The sequence below is a fragment of the Lepidochelys kempii genome, chromosome 5 (assembly GCF_965140265.1).
Source record: "Lepidochelys kempii isolate rLepKem1 chromosome 5, rLepKem1.hap2, whole genome shotgun sequence".
Classification (NCBI taxonomy): domain Eukaryota; kingdom Metazoa; phylum Chordata; order Testudines; family Cheloniidae; genus Lepidochelys; species Lepidochelys kempii.
Genome location: NC_133260.1, coordinates 122,009,518 through 122,028,449, shown reverse-complemented (window position 1 = coordinate 122,028,449; position 18,932 = coordinate 122,009,518). Strand labels below are relative to the sequence as shown.

General features: G+C 48.4%; 1 protein-coding gene and 1 long non-coding RNA gene across 6 annotated transcripts in view; one reads left to right on the top strand and one right to left on the bottom strand.

Moving 5' to 3' along the window:
* Window positions 1-14,153, bottom strand: part of SNX30 (sorting nexin family member 30) — a 67,345-nt gene extending 53,192 nt beyond the window's left edge. For 2 of the 5 annotated variants that reach the window (XR_012159134.1, XR_012159135.1), the window contains exon 1: window positions 13,841-14,153. Coding sequence is in view for 2 of the 5 variants with exons in the window: in XM_073345668.1 (XP_073201769.1) it covers window positions 13,841-14,008 (168 nt within the window). In the remaining 3 variants the exon portion in view is untranslated. The remainder of the gene's footprint in view (window positions 1-13,840) is intronic. The other 3 variants (XR_012159133.1, XM_073345667.1, XM_073345668.1) reach the window with 2 other exon arrangements.
* A 28-nt stretch (window positions 14,154-14,181) lies between these two features.
* LOC140911806 (uncharacterized) lies at window positions 14,182-16,812 on the top strand. Its single transcript, XR_012159136.1, has 2 exons — window positions 14,182-14,297; window positions 14,845-16,812. It is a non-coding gene; the product is annotated as an uncharacterized lncRNA (long non-coding RNA).
* The last annotated feature ends 2,120 nt before the right edge of the window (window positions 16,813-18,932 follow it).

Sequence of the window (18,932 nt, the reverse complement as noted above, 5' to 3'; positions counted from 1 at the left end):
GCTGTAAATGAAGCATTTTAAGAGTTTGCATTTTTAAACTGCAACGTCAGCCTTGTGTGTTTACGTTGTTTGTTTTCTTAGGAATAGGCTCAATAAAGAAAAGTGGCAGCTACTCAATGTGTTACCACCACATAGCCCGTCTCCATGTAAGAACCTACAAATTAAATTTGGGACCTGAAAGTCACTGTGTATTTATTCCTGTTCCACTGCCTGTAACTGACCCACCTGAGATCTTTTAGGTTAACCCTCAATTTCATACTAACTACGTCAGTCGAGTCAGCTTTATTAGGGGTGATGCAAGAGTAAGGAGAAGGCAGATGAAAACTGAGATGCGACTCAGAAATATGTATCAGTAAGACAAGCAGGACACCACACCCAGTTCCGTTTACAGAATGAATGGCACTTCTCCACTACCACAGTGCTAAGATGCAGAGCACGGAGAAGAGTCAGGGTGCTGGCTTACATCCCCTGCCCTACACCAGCTTTGGGCAAGTCACTTTACAAATGGGGAAACTGAAGCACAGAAGGTCAGTGAAGACACAAGTTACCAACTTCACAGGGAGTGATGAGAGTTTGAATGCTTTGAGATCCTCGGGAAGGAAGAGCTATAGGAATGCAAATTAGTGTTTTCCATATTGCTATTCTAACGAACACTTAGGAGTTAGACATCTTGATAGCTCAGGCTTGCGAGAAAAGGAGGCCAGTCATCATGGATAGAGAATTTCTGTCAAGACCTAGTTTTCTGGGGTGCTTTGTGCACACAGCATGATTCCTGCTGGAACCGTGGGTGCTGCCCTCACAGGCACTAGAAGGGGTCAGTCACTGAGGAAATACCTCTCCCAACTTGGATAAGGCATGACAGGACTGAACATGGAAGGAGCAAGACCTATGCTGGCCAGCTGTGAACAGAAACTGAAAGGACCCCTTATACCACCTCACCCCCTAGTAGCCAGGTGCACACATGAGCAAGGGAGATCCAGGAATAGCACTACTGTGAGGAAAGAGGAGCACTAGCGAGAGAGATGCCAAGCACCCCCTCCCCTAATTGTTTGCATTGCTTCTGACTAGACTGTCTCACCTTCTCACAAAAAAAAATAAAAAGCCATGGAGGTGTGGGGGGCCACAACAAAGGAAAGAGTTTGTTTCTGTGCTGCAGAACTGCTCCCTATGCTATCCCAATCACTGCCCCACCATTATTTCCTGGAGATTAACGAGGTCTTTGTTAACAAGACAGACTACAGGGCCCACGTGAATCCCAGCAATCAAGAGATGTGTGTAAGCCTCTCTGTGTATGCATCAAGTTCCTGACAGAACCATTGTGGTGGGGGCTGTGGTTTCTCACTCATAACCACTGGTGAAGGAAATACATTGATCAGAGGGTAAGTAACAAGTGATAGTAAATTAGTCCTAGAAGACCTCAGCAGAACAGCAGTGCTTCTCATCTATTGCCAATGGAAATGAATTTCAGTGCAAGCTTTTTCTTTTAAAAAAAAAATCAGACAGTTACGTTTTTATTTGCTTGACTATTGGTAACATTCTGGATTCTAATGTTCTGGAGTCTTGAACCCAAGGCAGTTTCCAGCAGCTCCAATCTGCCAAGAACCATCCTAGATTTTAAAAACCCATCCCCAAGTATTTATAGCCCCGACTGCCACCTTAAGCCACAAGAACTGCCAGTGCCTTGCACCCCAAGGGGCTTCTGTGCAGAGCAAACAGAGGATACGCCACCCCAATTGCTGCCCCAGATCTGCACATCGTGGTCGCCAGAGAATTTGGTGCTCCTCTTGCCATGGAGGAAGGGGATTATTACTGGGACCTCCACAGGAAGAAAACATTACCGTCAGTGGAAGAACATGGTTGTCCTGCTCCTCCTGACAGGATGGGATGGTGAAAGACAAGGAAAGAATAAATAAAAGTTCCAAATCCCAAATATATATTTTGTCATCTAGGATTATATTCCCTAAACGTGCTTTAGAAAAGAATTAGGCAGGGCTCAGTAAATTCAGTTCGCCAAGTAGTCTTAGGTCATATTGGTTGGCCTTTTTAGGACATCCTACTGAGTCTCGATAGCTAACTCACGAGATGTTAATAAATTGCAAGCTTGGTCACTTGCCAGGTTCCTCCGGCCAGTGTTTTGGCAAGCCCCCACGCCCTACCCCACTCCCTATCTTCAGGGCCGTGCAGGCAGAGCAGTACAAGCGCTGGGGCCAGAGCAGAGCCGGGGTGGCCCTGGATGCTCAGTGGGTGGCTTGTGGCCCACCCATGGCTACACCCCTGCTACCTACACTGATGGGAGGGGTTCTTCCGTCCACAGTTATTCCATCTCCCCAAGAAGTGGTAGCTACATCAACAGAAGAATTCTTCCATCCACCTAGCGCTGTCTACACCGGGGGTTAGGGTGGCATAGCTACATCTCTCAGGGATGTGGATTTTTCACACCCCTAAGCAACAAAGGTAAGCCAACCTAATTTTCTAGTATAGACCAGGCCTAAGTGACACACAGATTCATTAAGATTTCACCATTGCCTTAATTGGAGAGGAGCCATGACAGAAGAGATGCTTCCAGGAATAAGCCATGGAAGCCCTCCTTTACACACATGCGAGAAAGTAGCCTGATGGTCACGGGATTATTGCTAGCTTTTCTATTTTTTAGTGTGAATTTAACCAACCCTTTTCTCCATATGCAGCCCATATGCCAATTCAGGCATTATTAGCCTTTTATGGTTCGTGTGTAGGGTTTGGAAGTAGGCCAACCACTGTGGAACTACATGTCACACAGTGCTGATGAAGACAAGTATGACACTTTTTTTCCCCAGCATGGAACTGCTCACCAGAACAATTACGGCATCAGTAAATCCTTCACAACTCAAGGATGTGGCACTGAAAATGCTGGCTCGCTAAGCCAGTTACAACTCACTTCAGGTTACAAGTGGCCAGATTCTACATTTATTTACTCTAGGTCTTGATGACCATAATTACATGATTTGCCCTCACGTGCTGCTAGTGAATAGTTCATTGGGAATCCTGCTTTTAAGAACTGGAAAAGCAACAAGTTCTCAGCCTGCCCGCCAGCGCTCCAGCCAGGGAAACAGGGTTGGGGCGGGGACCTTGCCTTGTCTTTGAAGGATGTATGTGTTGGGGGAGGGGCAAGCAAAGGAGGATTGATCTCTTCCTATGGGCTCTTTACTCTTCCTCACCACTTTTGCTGATGCAGCCTTCTCCTTGCTCCAGCCCCAATGTAAACAAATCAAGTCCTCTCCTTTCAATCTCTCTGCCATCTGGAGACTCTATATTACAGCCCAGAACAACGCCCACATGCATAGCATGGCCCTCTTCTCCTGGCACAGTGGCTCACTTCCTCAATGCCTGTCAGTGATGTTTCAATACAATCTGCCACTGTCTGATGAGACACCCCCTCATGCCCACCAGCCTCTTCATATATAAACCCTCCACTCCCACACAGCTAAAGCTTACAGCATCTGCCTATCAAACTAACCACATGCTTTGCCATGTACAAGACATGCGCACACACACAAAAACGTCGACCATAATGAGAGGGAGGATGGTCCAGCGGTTTGGTATTTAGCCTAGGACTTGGGAGATCTGAGTTCAGTTCCCTGCTCCACCAGAGACCCCCCCATCCTGTGTCACTTTGGGCAGATCTCTGTGACCCTTCACTCATATGTAAAATGGGATAACAATGCTGACCTGGTACATAGGTTATTTTCATCTTTACTAGAGACTTCACCTTTTTATAGAAAGGGAGCCCTAACACTCACCAGAGAAACAGGAATATTTTCCAACTCCAGTAGCCTTGCTGTAGTCTTAAACAAAAAGAAAAAACCACACCACCCCCACCACCCAGATGCAGCCACAAACAGACGTAGTGGAGAGAGCCTGAAAAATTCCTTCCAACCACTAGATAGCAGTGGAATATTTAAAGACATAAGTTTTTCCACAATGTTTAACAGCAAGATGTTTCCAGGACTAAAAAACTTAAGACCCAGTCAGGAAGACAAATTCTAAATAATGCCTTTACTTAAAAAACCAAAAAAACAACCACTACATACATATATTCCATAATATTTTACATCATCACTTCCAATCTTTAAGAGTTTCATAGAATCATAGACTATCAGGGCTGGAAGGGACCTCAGGAGGTCATCTAGTCCAACCCCCTGCTCAAAGCAGGACCAACCCCCAATTAAATCATCCCAATGTTTGTTTGTTATGCAACAGCTGTCTGACACTAAAGCCAACCTCCTAAAAATCATGCAACCTCCACCCCAAGTCAGCTGATTTATGATCTGCACAGCCTTCAGTGTTTAGATAATTGACATTTCTATACATAATTTGTAAAGACAACTATGTATGTGGGTAGAGAGAAACAGTGATTCTGTAGAAAGATCATTTCTACTCATATATGGAATGTGGATAAGGCAAAATTTCACAATAAATTTGAAGAAACCCCAATCTTTCTACCGCTTGTAAAGAGTATATGTGAACCTTAAAATCCAAAGCAAGCTTCAAATGCAATAGGGCTATTGGGGAATTTAAGGGCCACAAAATAGAGATGGACTTTTAATGAAGTCCTATTGCAATCTAGAAGTGTCTAGCTAGGCTTCTTTGATCAACAGTTAAAAGGGCTGCTTTGCCATTTAACAAGCCAAAACCCTATCATTGTTTTAAGGTAGGCAATGCCAACGATTAACTCAATGAATAAAAATTATAACTTGTTTGCAGGATCATGCCCTATATTAGATGTAGGAAAGCAAAGGAGGGATTGTTTAGAGGTAGAAAGGTTCTAACAAGAGCACAAGACATTAATGTATGCCCACATCTCGTTAGTTTGTAAGAGCAGAGTCCAATAAGAGAGAGGAGCAGAGCTCACTATTGACTTGTTTCTTCCAGTTTTCCTTAGATTTGAATAGACAAGACACAGGATCCAGAGATATTCCAGAAATATGGGGCATCCGGAAAAAGGGGCAAAGCTGCTTATGGGAAGAGATCAGGATGCACAAGGTGACAGGATCTATTGAGGCTGGGTCAGGAAATGAGGAGTTAGAATATAGTGCAAAAGAGAAATCTTGAGCCAAGACAAGAATTGAGGTTGGAAGAGTCATCTACACAAGTGAGCTTAACTACAGCATAGAGGATGGAATCTGGTGTGACGCAACCATCAGGGGAGAGTGAGCTAACTAGGATGGGGAGCAGGGTGTCAGCAGCAGGAATGGCCGAAGAAGGGATTGGGTGTGGAAGTTGTATAGCACTGACAGGATTTACTAGCAGCCTGGTTGTGGGGGAAGAGTGCTGAAGCTGAGGCCAATGGCAAGGAGTCCCACTCCTTTTTACCTGGAAGAATGGAGGAAAGAAGGGCTTTTCAAAACAAGAATCACAATAGTTTCTACTGTTCTCCTCACTTAATCCTTTATACAAAAGTGATCATTTGGAGAGCAGATTTTTGGTTCAGAGATACATATTTATTTAAAATATAGTTCTGACTAGAGCAGCTGAGATTATTTCTGTGGAAGACAGATCAGTCATGGAAATAAGAGGTTTCGAAGTTTCATCTACTGAGATATAGCATAACACCAGAAAGCCACTAAATATTTGACTGTCCCTCTATGAACTGTTGTCAGCATTTTGAAAAATGCCTCGAAACTAGGAATTGCTTCTCTGGAACCATAGCTAAGAGTTCTGACACTGCCAATACAATGTGTAACTCATTTCTGTTAAGACACAGTGGTTTCTGGATCTCATCCATTCTAATACTTGCACTTTAGAGTGTGGGAAGCCCTAAGATGTCCCTAGGGCTGTAAAGTGATGGATCAATTTCTGGGTGGAGTTCAGCATCTGTCTAGCCTTATCTTTGCAAGCAAAAATCAATACAATGGGGACTCCTGTAAAGTATTTATTGGACAGAGAGGTAATTCAACAAGATACACAAAAAAGGAGTAATCCCGTTAACCCTTAGAGCACAGAAGATGAGGAGCTTTTCTTCCCCACCTGCGGTAACATCAGTTATGGGTTTCTTCTGCTGCTGCATGAGATGTGCCCCAGCAGGCATAGCTAAGTGAAGGTGTACTAGAATTTCTACTCCTTGGGGTGGAATTTAAAACAAAAAAATTAATTCCATACTGAAGTCAATGGGAACTTTACTGTTCATTTCAATGGGAACAGAGTTAGGCCAGAGAATCTCACCCTAAAGCTTCTCTTCAGGTGTGAGGTGGACAGTACAAGTGATCAGGGGATGACAAGGAAAGCCAGTAAGCGTGGGGTATGGGGGGGGGGAGAGAATTCAACAGAGAAGCGGCAGAAACCAACAGACCCAAGAAGCGAGAGACCCCAAGGAGAGTCTGGAGCAGACAGCTCAGTTTTAAGGATGGAGACTATACTGTACCTACCCTACCCGCAACCTGCTAAGCCAGTTAAACAGCAATAATTCCACTGGAAGTAAAGTCATGAAGTTTTAGAAAGTGCCTCATTTGGAGCCTGCAAGTGTGTTGGGGATGAAGCTGGCAGACAAATGAAAGCACTACAAACTTGCATGCCGTTTTGTACTAGAACATGGACCAGGCCTTCACTTGGGGGTGCCTCACAACTGTACATGCACAGAGTGGCAAGGAGAGTTGTGACTGGGTGTCTGCACCTTAAACTGAGATTTTGGCATTTTTAAGTATGCATTTGTGACAAATCTAGGAATTTTCTGAGACAATTTTATGTGCTATGTATTGCTCTGTACCTAGGACCTTGGCATCGCTATTCACTGTGGAGGAAAGAACTCATTTTACCCCCTAGGACATGGGAGATCAGGCTAGGTATTTGAGACATGCCCACTCTGGCTCTCTGGGATGGAACTAACACATTTGAATGGAAGACCCTACCGAGACCTTGGCAACCCATCCCAATGACCAGAAACATACACCTCACTGCAGAGGGAGCTGAACATGTGAATGCAATATGGCTGTGTTCAGACGACAAAGACAAGAGGAGGCAGGTGATGTGGTAAGAGCTGAGGGGCAGAGAGAGAGAGAGAGAGAGAGCGCGAGCGAGCGCGCGTGCCATGATAGTTTCTACAGCAGCACGGATCAGCTGCTCTCTGCTAATCTAAGGACTTTCAGGTTCTGTAGGCCAGGTGACCAATTAATTGTTACCTTGTTTTGAAAAAAAAAGTCTGTCTGATGTCACTGCAAATACTTACTGAGAGCACTGCACCCTGAACAGGTAGGAACCAGCCTTCTGCCGGAGTCTGATTTAGATGGATTCACTGCAGGAAGCCAGAGAGACAGGGACCGTTGGCGCCCAAAGGCCCAGTTTCAGAGTCATGGAGGCAGCAGCATACAACGCAAAATTTGTACTGGACTGCCAAGACTGTAGAAGCTGCAGAGAGTAAGATTATTTTTCCCCATGCAGGTCAGAACGAAGGAACTATGACAACAGGACAGACATTGGAGACTGTAGGGAACCAATTCTGCAATCCTGTTCCAACATAGCTCAAGATACTTGCAAAGCTAAGTTTCATAGAATATCAGGGTTGGAAGGGACCCCAAAAGGTCATCTAGTCCAACCCCCTGCTCGAAGCAGGACCAATTCCCAGTTAAATCATCCCAGCCAGGGCTTTGTCAAGCCTGACCTTAAAAACCTCTAAGGAAGGAGATTCTACCACCTCCCTAGGTTTGTTTTAAGCTACTCCAAACCGACAGAGAAGATGCTAAGTAAAGCAGCACAAAGTGAGAGGCTCATGAAGACTTTCAACCATGGCTATCTAGGCTCCATTCTGACAAGCTACGTGGTTACATTATTGAACAGCACCTGTGGATTCACAAGTTAACGTAGCTGGAAATGGCATATGAAGCCCTAAGAATGATTAAACCGGGGCTGAAAAGGATAAGAAGGGAGACTTGGTGGTGGACTCTTCAAGTTATAGCCTCGGTTGAGAAGAACAAGTGGCAGGCCAGTGGCTTGAGCAAGGATAAGATGCGTACGGAGGCAAAAAAACAGCCAAAATGTGTTGCAACAGCTAAAAAACTGTCCTGCAATGCGCTACATAACCAACTAGGAGGATAAAAGACCATCTACAAACTCACTAAGGCAAGAGAAAATAATGAGGGATGTGAATGAGTTTGCTTCCATTAGAAATGAACATGGTATATGACAAATAAATGGTGAAAATCAATCAACAAAGCCTGGAGTGATAATTTTGAAAGAGTGATGAACGAGAAGAATCCAAGGAAGGAACTAAGAACACGTAAGCCAAAACCAGGCTTGACAGATTGCATGCGGAAGGAAGAGGTTGTGGAGGCTCTTAGGGCCACATGAAGTATGGGTGGATGCACTGAAGTCACTGGGAAGGGAAGGCAGCAAGTCTGTTCAATGATTCTTAAGAAAGAGAAAATGCTGGATGAATGACATAAAAGCTTTGTGGTGCCCATTTTTAAACATAATTAGCCTACAGTACATTATTTCCTTTATCACCCACTTAAGCTGTGAAAGTATGGGAGATGATTACTGAAAAGTATTTGCATGGAATGGTTGAAGTTTGAAACAGTCAGTAAGGATTTATGCCAGGAAGAAGTACAATTTATGCTATATATATTATAAGATCATAAGAATGTCCATAGTGGGTCAGACCAATGGTCCATCTAGCCCAGTGCCCTGCCTGTCAACAGTGCCCAGTGCCAAATGCTTCAGAGTGAATGAACAGAACAGGGCAATCATCAAGTGATCCATCCCCAGTCATCCAGTCCCAGCTTCTTGCAGTCAGAAACCTCTAAGAATTCTTATGGAGAAGTTGAGAGAAGAGAGACAGCATCTGGGTATGGTCTTTATAGACATGGAGAGGGCATACGATTGTGTACCAGGAGAATTGTGTACCCAGGATATGTGCAATGGAGCAGCTAGCATAGTCAAAACCAAATGGGGCTACAACAGAGCGAGTTTCCAGTAAACACTGGCCAGCATGAGGGGTTAGCATGGAGCCCTTTTTGTTAGCAGTTGTCACAGATGTGGTAAGTGAGAATATATGAAGGGAGACACCTTGGAATATGCTGTTTGCTGATGACAGTCATATGTGTAGAAGACAGAGATCCTGCAAGCCAACTTTGACAAGCAGCATCACAATTTTCAGCAAGCAGGATATGGAGTGGACGTTAATAAGACCAAGGCTTTGATACCTGGAAGGGAGGACCACCTACCATAAAGGATATTATAGGCAGAGAGCTTAGGAGAGCGAAAGAATTCCCATACCTAACATCAATAATTGCAGACAATGGTACCCTCTTGACTGATGCATGGCATCATACCAAAGCTGCTTCAGGTGCAAATAGAGGGAGGAGACCCCAATTCTCTGTGATAAAAAGATGCCAACAGAGTTAAAAGGCAGAGTGCATAAAACTGTAATTTGTCCCATCCTAACGTACGGAACAGAAACTTGGCCAGTCACAAGAAAAGAGACCTTGAGATGGTCAAATGGTTAGATGCTCCGTGATAAGGAAATGAAATGAAGTTGTGAGGGGCTTAATGAGGGGTGCCCCCAGGTGAAGACATGTTGCATTTGTATGGACATGGTTGCATTTGTACAGACAAGTCCTGCAGAGACCTGACAGTTATATTGGTAGGATGGTCCTTGCTATGATCATGGATGGAAGACTACAAAGGGGGAGGCCAAAGACACAGTATATGGACCAGATATCAGCAGCCTGTACAGAGACCAATTTGCACAACAGCCAGGCGTACAGTCATGAGTTTGGGGAGATGGCTACAGAAGTCGCCAACCCCAAATAGGGAAGTGGAGAGAAAGAAGAAATTATTGCAGGTTCACGAGTCTGAAATGTAGATAAGGCTAGCCATCCTTCTACTGAGCACTACTTCTCCTGCAGCAGAAACTTAGACATAGAAGGCACCCTAATTGCACTTTGACCAGTGGGTGTAAAAGAAATGATTTGGGAAAGCACCAGGGCAAGTGGGTGTAAAAGAAATGATTTGGGAAAGCACTGGGGGTAACTCCCCCCTTAGTCCCATTCCTCTAGGTCCTCTTCCCCCAAACTTCCACCATGCTCGGCCCCAGCCCAAGGTCTCCCTCCTCTCTTCACCCTAATTTCTCCCTTCTCCACAGACCCTGGGGCTTACTACCTTCCTCCTCGTTTGCCATTAGCCCCAAGCCCCTGAGGCTTCGTCGCCACCCAAGCCCCTAGGGCTCCCCAGAGCCAGACTGAGGGATTTACCAGGTCAGTAGGGTGGCTCTTCTCCTGCCTATCTGGCCTTTCTTCCCGGCTTCCCCAGAGCCTCCTGCAGCTTCTTGTCCATTTCTCCTCCAGTTTCTCCTCCCCTGCAGACTGCACAGTCAAGGTTTGACAGGAAGAAAGCTGCAGGGATTTTGAGTGGAGTCTGAGGCGCTGGATTCACCACTCAAGCTACAGGCTGCAGTGCATTCTAACTGCCCCACATAGAGTCTACACTCCAGACCCCACTCAAAATCCCTGTGGCTTACCTTTTATTAGATTTGATGGCACCGTCTGTACGCGTGCCAGAGGTAGAGAGCACCCTGAGGCTGCTAGTAAATACAAATCACAAGCACAGAGGTATTCACAATTCATATTTAGTCACACAAGTGACTTTGCATACTTCAGTGGGCGTGGTACCCCAGTGCCCTCTGCATACGAGCTATCACTGACTGACTCTCCAGAAACTTTCACATTAAATGAATTCACTAGAAGCTTTATCTGTCAGCAGCATGGGTCCTTATCCAACTCTGCCAAAGAGAGGAAAGGAGAAGAGCGCTTTGGGGAAATAAAGGCAACGAACAGAGTTCTGCCAGCTTCCAAAAGCAGAACTAGGTCTGTCTTTACCTTTTAAGGCAGCATCTCTGAGTGTGTGGGGCACAAAACAGTAGCAGTGCAAGTTTCCTCAGTACTGTCCAGCCAACATGGCAGGGTTGGAGCTTTCAAAAGGTTTAGGAAGTGCTGCCTGAAAGATCCTAAACAGGTACATAATCCAACCCCTCTGGCTGACTCAGTAAATTGTCCTATCCCTCCACTAAATAGGCATCAGGGTTATAGGCTTGCCTGGTTGATACGGAGCAGACAGTCCAGGCTACATTCAGTCCTGGCATAAGCCCACTAACTCAATGGAGTGGTGTCTACTTACAGCAGAGAGAATTAGGACCCCGATCTCAAATTATACAGAGCAGAGTATAGCCCTTCATACCTGGCAAGTGGATTTTGCTGGGGCTGGGGGAGGCAAAGAGTAAATGTAGCTTCTGTGCATAGATGGACGTTAGAGGGGCAGCAGAAAGAGCTAGGAACCTAGCCCAGAATGGCACCAGAGTTCAGCCACGCTTGCATCCTCTTACCCAACTATTGGAGGCCACATACATATGATTACTTTTTCAAGCCAGTGAATTAGCCTGCTAAGAGATGAAGAAGTCACAGCCAAAGATTAAGACAATGAGGCCAGTGGGCAAGCTAGCAGGCATTCAATTTAACCTATTGAAGGGTCTGGGGAATGGGCATTAGCAGCACCAGCAGTTTAAACTTAACTATTGCCATAAGATTGGAGGCAGAGATGCTGCTTATTTCATGCCTATATACTTGCAAAAGCGAACGGAAGTAGAGTTTTTCCTGCCAGTCCTGTGAACATTAAACAGAGGAGGGAGCGCTCTCGGACAGAAAGGCAGAACACCCCGAAGAGATGCTCTCAGATTCATGGTCTTCTGGATTTTACTGCCCAATCCTTCTCCAGATACTGGAATGGTGGAGCACCTCGGTGCTTTTCTCATGTCTGACCTACGGGGTTTTAGGCTCAAGGAGTCCCTTTTTATTTGAGAGATTATACCAAAGATACAGCCTTCAGACAGAGAGCCAATTCAGTCTGCTGCTCTCCACTGCTTCGGGGTCAGAATCTTTTACTCCAAGACAAGCTTTGAATAAGGCCAGTTACTATGAGCATCTATCTATTCCCACATCACACACACAGCATTTTTAGCTGCTAGTACTCATCCCCGCCCTACACAAACACAGGTGGATGGATTCACCTGCACTGCTTCAGACAAGCATATGGTCACCTGGCCTGAGGCTACTGTTGGGCAGAACCCCCTCCCCCCCCAAACGATCAGGGTGAGGAAGCTCACCTGACTCTCGGCTGCCGCTTAAAAAGAGATGTGCACCAGCTTGCACTCCAGAATTTAAGCGTTCATTAAAGGAGTGAATTTAAGGCCCCGTTTATGCTAGGAAAATTCACACCAGTAACATACCGGGATGAACAATACTGGTGCAACACATTGCGTTTGCACCACTGCAGTTACTTCCAGGCAAATCTCCTTGGTGGAGACAAGGCTGGAGCCTCCATCCCTTACGGATCCAAAGGCCAAGTTGTGAACTAAAATATTAAGGTGAACCAAGGCAGTAACAGCCACCTTAGTGCGCTGACAACCCGCTATGCGGCTCTGAGGTGTGGGCTGCCCCATGTCATCTCAAAGGGGTGCCAAACCTGAAGCCTAATGTTGGTAACTTGCATGTCAAGTATTTGCCTGCTAATCAAGTCACAGAAAGGTACCACACACAGTCTTTTGCTCAGGTGGGCAAGTCCCCTCTCCTCCAGACAAGGCACCATCCCCCTCAGAGACAAGGAATGGTGGACCAGGGATGAGGGAGAGGCCCCAGACACTTGTAGGGGGAGGGATGGCCACTGCCACCCCACTAAGAAGCACGGCAGGGCAAAAAGGGTATATGCTTGGGGCTCCAGATCACCTCAGTTTTGCCCTGTACAGAGCTCCACCCATGTGGATTTAGACAAAGCTGGGGGCAGCCACAAAAAGTCTCCAGATGGCAGATTTGTAACTGTTGACACATGGCCCCACACTACACAAGTCCATGAGAATGGAGAATGCCATTCAGCGTTCAGGAAGCCTGCAGCAACTTGCAAGCCCCATATGTGCCCATTGACTGAATGAAATTTAGTTTGAGAAAGCTTCAGGCCCACCCCCACAAGCTGCCCAAAGCATAACGACTATCCAACCCGACCAGATGTCTTTACTCAGCTACAATTTAAAAAAAAAAAAAAAAAGGCCACATGCATGCTCAGTAAGAAATAGCAAACCATTGCAGGAATGAGCAACACCGGTATCATGCGAGGTCTGCCCTGACTGCCAGTCAATGTTGCGTCAAGTTCCCTCCAGAGAGGAGAGAGTCACAAGGTATTTAGAAACGTAGCACTTCTCAAGACACCCAGACTCATGGAGTATGCGGGCACACAGCTTCGAGGGGGGGGGGGGGCCAGCACAGCCTACCTGCCATATTAGTGCTGCGAGAAGGGGAAGTGGCAAAGAAAGCGGCTCCGGAGGAGAGGCTCGCATTCAAACGGATGACAAGCCTAAGGGTACGCAATCATAGCAGGGGCACAGAACCTTCCCCGCCCGGCTACAGGCTACACCTTGGGAGGCAGGGATCTAGTCCTCATCATCCATCACTGGCAATAAAGGCCTAAGACCGAACAGAAGAGGAGCATGGACCACATCCTGCCCGCTTAACCAGCGGCCAAGACAACAAGAGAGGGCGAGGGCGGGGATTTCACCTGCTGCTCAAGTCTTTCCCACCGCACTCCCGGGCGCCAACCGAACCCAGGCGGATGTGGGGGCGCGCAAGCAGCCCCCCGGGAGAGCACAGCCGCCCTGGAGCAGCCCAGCGCGCCTGCTGATGTGCCCCGAGCATCGCCGGCGGGCTGGGCGAAGGGGTCTTTCGCAGCACCGGGCGACGCGGGATGCAGCCGGCGGGCAGAGAAGCCCCGCCATTCATTCCCTCCCCCGCCGCCCTCTGCCCGCACCCCGGCCCGGCCGGGGCCGTACCTTGTCGGCGAAGCTGCGGGGCAGCAGCAGGTCCGGGCTGGGGGTGAGCTCGGCGGCCGCCTCCTCGCTGCTGGAAGCGGCCAGCGGGTGCGGCATGTCCCGCAGAGCCCGGGGCCCGGAGGAGGGCAGGGCCCGGGGGGTCCCCAGCCCGCCGCCCCCGGCCGACATGGCTGCGCCTGGCGGCGGTAGGCGGGCAAGGAGCGCGGGCCAAGGCCGAGGCCGCCCCCGCCCGCTGCAGCCCGGCGGAGCCGGAGCCCGTGCGCCGCCCAGCCGCTCGCTCCACGCCCGGCCGCCGCGCAGGGGGCGGGCAGCGGCGGGGCGGACGCGGAAGGCACGGTGCAGCCGCCGCGGCAGCGTGGGCGTGTCTCCCGGGGAGCCCGCCCAGGAGCTCCGCCTCCTCCGGCTGGCGCGGCCCGCTCGGGGCCCCCCGCCAGCCTGGGCTGGGCGCGGCCGCAGGGTGAGCAGCGCGGGCTGGGCGCGCAGGGAGCTGGGCTAGCAGGTGCGGTGCGGTGCGGGGGTCGGGTGACATAACGCCGGGGTCAGGGGCCTGGATCGTGAACTCTCCGGGGAGGGTACGCCCACAGTAGGGCATTATTTGGAGATGATTCTAGTCGAGGTTTCGGAAGCGATTTTATACCCTCGGCCTCGTGTGTCCCCACTAAAGCGCGTGAGTTCGGCAGAGTGGGTCCACAGTCCCGAGGCTGGCATCGAAGGCCGGAGCGGCGCCCTGTGGGTAGCTGTCCCACAGCCCACTGGCATTCTGGGTTAAGCTCCCAGGGCAGGGTGGGGCAAAAACATTCTCGTGGGTGTTTCGGGGTGTGTGTCGACAGTCGCTCCCCCCCCCCCCCCCCATAAAAGCTACGGCAGACAATCGTTCCACGCCTTTTTGGTGTGCAGACGCCATACTGCTTTCAGCAGATGGTGCAATACGGTGCACCGCTTCTTTCCTGGTACTATGAATCCAACTCACATTTTCTCTCATCTTTCTATGTAATCTCTATAAGTATCTACTCTTTCTCTTCCTCATCGACCGCTTCCGCGGCCAGCTCTGCTCTCCCGCTCTTGCCGCGCTACCGAGCTTCTCCATGTTGTCTGTCCTGGGCTCCCACCTCCGTGAAAGCTACAGAAGACAACCATTTACCGCCTTTTTTCAGCTACCGTGTGAACCGAACAGCACCTCTTCTTCTGCCACTCTGCTCTCCTACGTTTCATGCCCTTTTTCCTGGATTACCGGTGCAGGTGCCATAGCGCGGCAAGCATGGAGCCCGCTCAGATCTCCGCTGCAGTTGTGACCATTGTAAATACCTTGTGCGTTATCCAGCAGTATGTGCAGAACCTGCAAAACCGGGCAAGGAAGCAACAACAGCGCAATTACGATAGTGATGAAGACTCGGACACAGATGTTCCTAGAAGCACGGCATGTGGTGATTGGGAGATCATGATGGCATTGGGGAAGGTTCATGCCATGGAACACTGATTCTGGGCCCTGGAAACAAGCACAGACTGGTGGGATCGCATAGCGTTGCAGGTCTGGAATGATTCCCAGTGGCTGAGAAACTTTTGTATGCGTAGGGCCACTTTCATGGAACTTTGTGACTTGCTGTCCCCTGCCCTGAAGTGCAAAGACACCAAAATGAGAGTAGTCCTCACAGTTGAGAAGCGAGTGGCCATAGCCCTGTGGAAGCTTGCAACGCCCGACAGCTACCGGTCAGTCACGAATCAGTCTGGAGTGGGCAAATCTACTGTGGGGACTGCTGTGCTGCAAGTAGCCAACGCAGTCATTGACCAGCTGCTATCAATGGTAGTCACATTGGGAAATGTGCAGACCATTGTGGATGGCTTTAATGCACTGGGGTTCCCTAACTGTGGTGGGGCGATAGACGGAATGCATATCCCTATCTTGGCCCTGGAACACCGGGGTGGCCAGTACATAAACCGCAAGGCGTACTTTTCCATGGTGACACAAGGGACGTTTCACCGACATCAACGTGGGATGGCCAGGAAAGGTGCATGATGCTTGCATCTTCAGGAACTCTGGTCTGTTTGAACAGCAGCAGGAAGGGACTTACTTCCCAGACCAGAATATTACTGTTGGGGATGTTGAAATGCCTATAGTTATCTGTTGCGGTTCAAATACGAGACAGCACAAAGCTTTAAGCAAGCAAACAGGCTGGTCTGCCAACGGACTAGGCCTGTCAGCTTTCCACCCTCTCCTTTATTCTTTCTCTCCCCCCGGGCATTACATTCTCCAACAGATAAAAGGAATACACTGGCTTTGTTTAACATTCTTATTTACCAATATCTATCTACCTCATTCCTTGCTCTCGGGCCTTGAGCCCAGTCCTGGGAGGCTTCCCACGGTTCATGTTATCTGGGCGAGATTCCAAGGTTCATGCCCTTGAGAGGAGCCGTGTGTGCACTGCTCCTACACAACACTCCGGGTGTGCCCTGAATGTTGCCAAGTGCATGAACCTTGAATGAATCCTACAGTTATCCTCGGGGACACAGCCTACCCCTTAATGCCATGGCTTATGAAGCCATACACAGGCACCCTGGACAGTAGTAAGGAGCAGTTCAACTATAGGCTGAGCAAGTGCAGAATGGTGGTAGAATGTGCTTTTGGATGTTTGAAAGCTTGCTGATGCAGTTTACTGATTCAATTAGATCTCAGCACAACCAATATTCCAGTTGTAATTGCTGCTTGTTGTGTGCTCCACAATATCTGTGAGAGTAACGGGGAGATGATAATGGTGGGGTGGGAGGTTGAGGCAACTCACCTGGTGGCCAATTTCACACAGCCAGATGACAGGGCGATTAGAAGAGCGCAGCAGAGCATGCTGCACATCAGAGAAGCTTTGAAAGCCAATTTCATGACTGGCCAGGGTACGGTGTGACAGTTGTGTTTGTTTCTCTTGATGTTACCCACCCCCTATCTATATGAAAGGAAATAAAGTCACAATTGTTTAAAAAAACATTATTTATTATTTGTTGCACAACACAAAGAGAGAAATCAGAAGGTAGACGGGGGGTGGGGAGTATTGGGTTAGGGGGGTGGAGGAGAAGGAGGGAAGGACAAGTCTAGAAACCGAATCAAAATCGGATATGCCAGCTTTCTGCTGCTTGTGCAATCCTCTGGGGTTGAGTGTGGGGTCCCCGTAGCCTCCCCCTCCCACATATTCTTGGGCATCTGGGTGAGGAGGCTATGGAACTTGGGGAGGAGGGAGGGCGGTTATTCAGGGGCTGCAGCGGCTGTCTGTGGTCTTGCTGCCTTTCCTGCATTAGATCCACCATACAGCAGAGCATGTCAGTTTGCTCCCCCATGAGTTTGACTATAGCATCCTGCCTCCTCTCTTTGTGTTCATTTAACGCTTTACGGGACTCCGCAATTGTTTGCCTCCACACATTCAGCTGGGCTCTATCAGTGTGGGAGAACTGCATGAGCTCGGCAAACACGTCATCCCGAGTTTGTTTTTTCCGCCTTCTACTCTGGACCAGCCTCTGGAACGGAGTAGATGGGGGCCACGTTGAAACATTTGCACCTGCGGGAGGAGAAAAAAGGAGGGTAGTATTTTAAAGGATACATTTTAGAGAACAAAGGGAACACTCTTTCTCAGTGAAACAGGCAATTCATCATACACAGCACATGTTCTTTCTGTACAAGGTCGCATTTTGCCTCTTATACTGAAGTGCCTGCCACTTTGGTGTGAGTAAGCCATTACACGCGGCCGGGCAACAGAATTCAGCTTGCAGGCAGCCATGGTAAGCCCTAGGGGCATGCGGAGTTCTGCTTCTTCCGCATTCATTTCAATGCTTTCAAACTGCTAGGCCCCCTTTCCCATAGCAAGCAATGCCTGGAGGGTTTGCCATATAAAAGGAGGGCCTGCAGGCTCTGTGGGATGATCGCTTCACACAACACCCCCCGCCCCTCCGCACCCACCACGTGGCTCCGATGAGGCTCTGAGCAGGGATGAGCCCTTTAAACTAAACGCGAACAGCCCAGTGCAGCTGGGTTTCCCCCTACACCCAGGCTCCGATCAGGCTCTCACTCACCAGAAGTGTCTTCTCCAGGGTCATGGTCCAGGAGCCCACCTTGGGAGTTGGGGGAGGCTGTTGGCTCCAGCGTTAAGAATAGTCCCTGGCTAGGGGGAAAACGGATTCCCCAACTTGCCGCCTGTGCACTGTCCTCCTGCTCCTCTTTGTCCTCCAATAACTCATCCTCCTCGCTCCCTGCAACTCCCACCTTGCAGGTGTCCACGGACAGTGGTGGGGTAGTGGTGGCTTCACACCCCCTAATTGCATGCAGCTCACAGTAGAAGCGACATGGGTGGGGCTGTGATCCAGAGTGCACGTTCACCTCCCTGGCTTCTTGGTACACTTGCCTGAGCTCCTTGATTTTTGTATGACACTGCTCTGTGTCCCTGGAGTAGCCTCTTTCCATCATGGCCCTGGAGACTTTAGTGTACATGTCATAAATATAAAGGGAAGGGTAACCACCTTTCTGTCCTCAGTGCTATAAAATCCCTCCTGGCCAGAGGCAAAACCCTTTCACCTGTAAAGGGTTAAGAAGGTAAGATAACCTCACTGGCACCTGACCAAAATGACCAATGAGGAGACAAGATCATTTCAAAGCTGGAGTGGGGGGAACAAAGGGTCTGTCTGTCTGTGTGATGCTTTTGCCGGGAACAGATCAGGAATGCAGCTCAGAACTCCTGTAAAAAGTTAGTAAGTAATCTAGCTAGAAATGCATTAGATTTCTTTTGTTTAATGGCTGGTAAAATAGCTGTGCTGGATGGAATGTATATTCCTGTTTTTGGGTCTTTTTGTAACTTAAGGTTTTGCCTAGAGAGATTCTCTATGTTTTGAATCTGATTACCCTGTAAGGTATTTACCATCCTAATTTTACAGAGGTGATTCTTTTACTTTTTCTTTAATTAAAAGTCTTCTTTTAAGAACCTGATTGATTTTTCATTGTTCTTAAGATCCAAGGGTTTGTGTCTGTGTTCACTTGTACAAATTGGTGAGAATTTTTATCAATACTTCCCCAGGAAAGGGGGTGTAGGGCTTGGGGGATATTTTGGGGGGAAGATGTCTC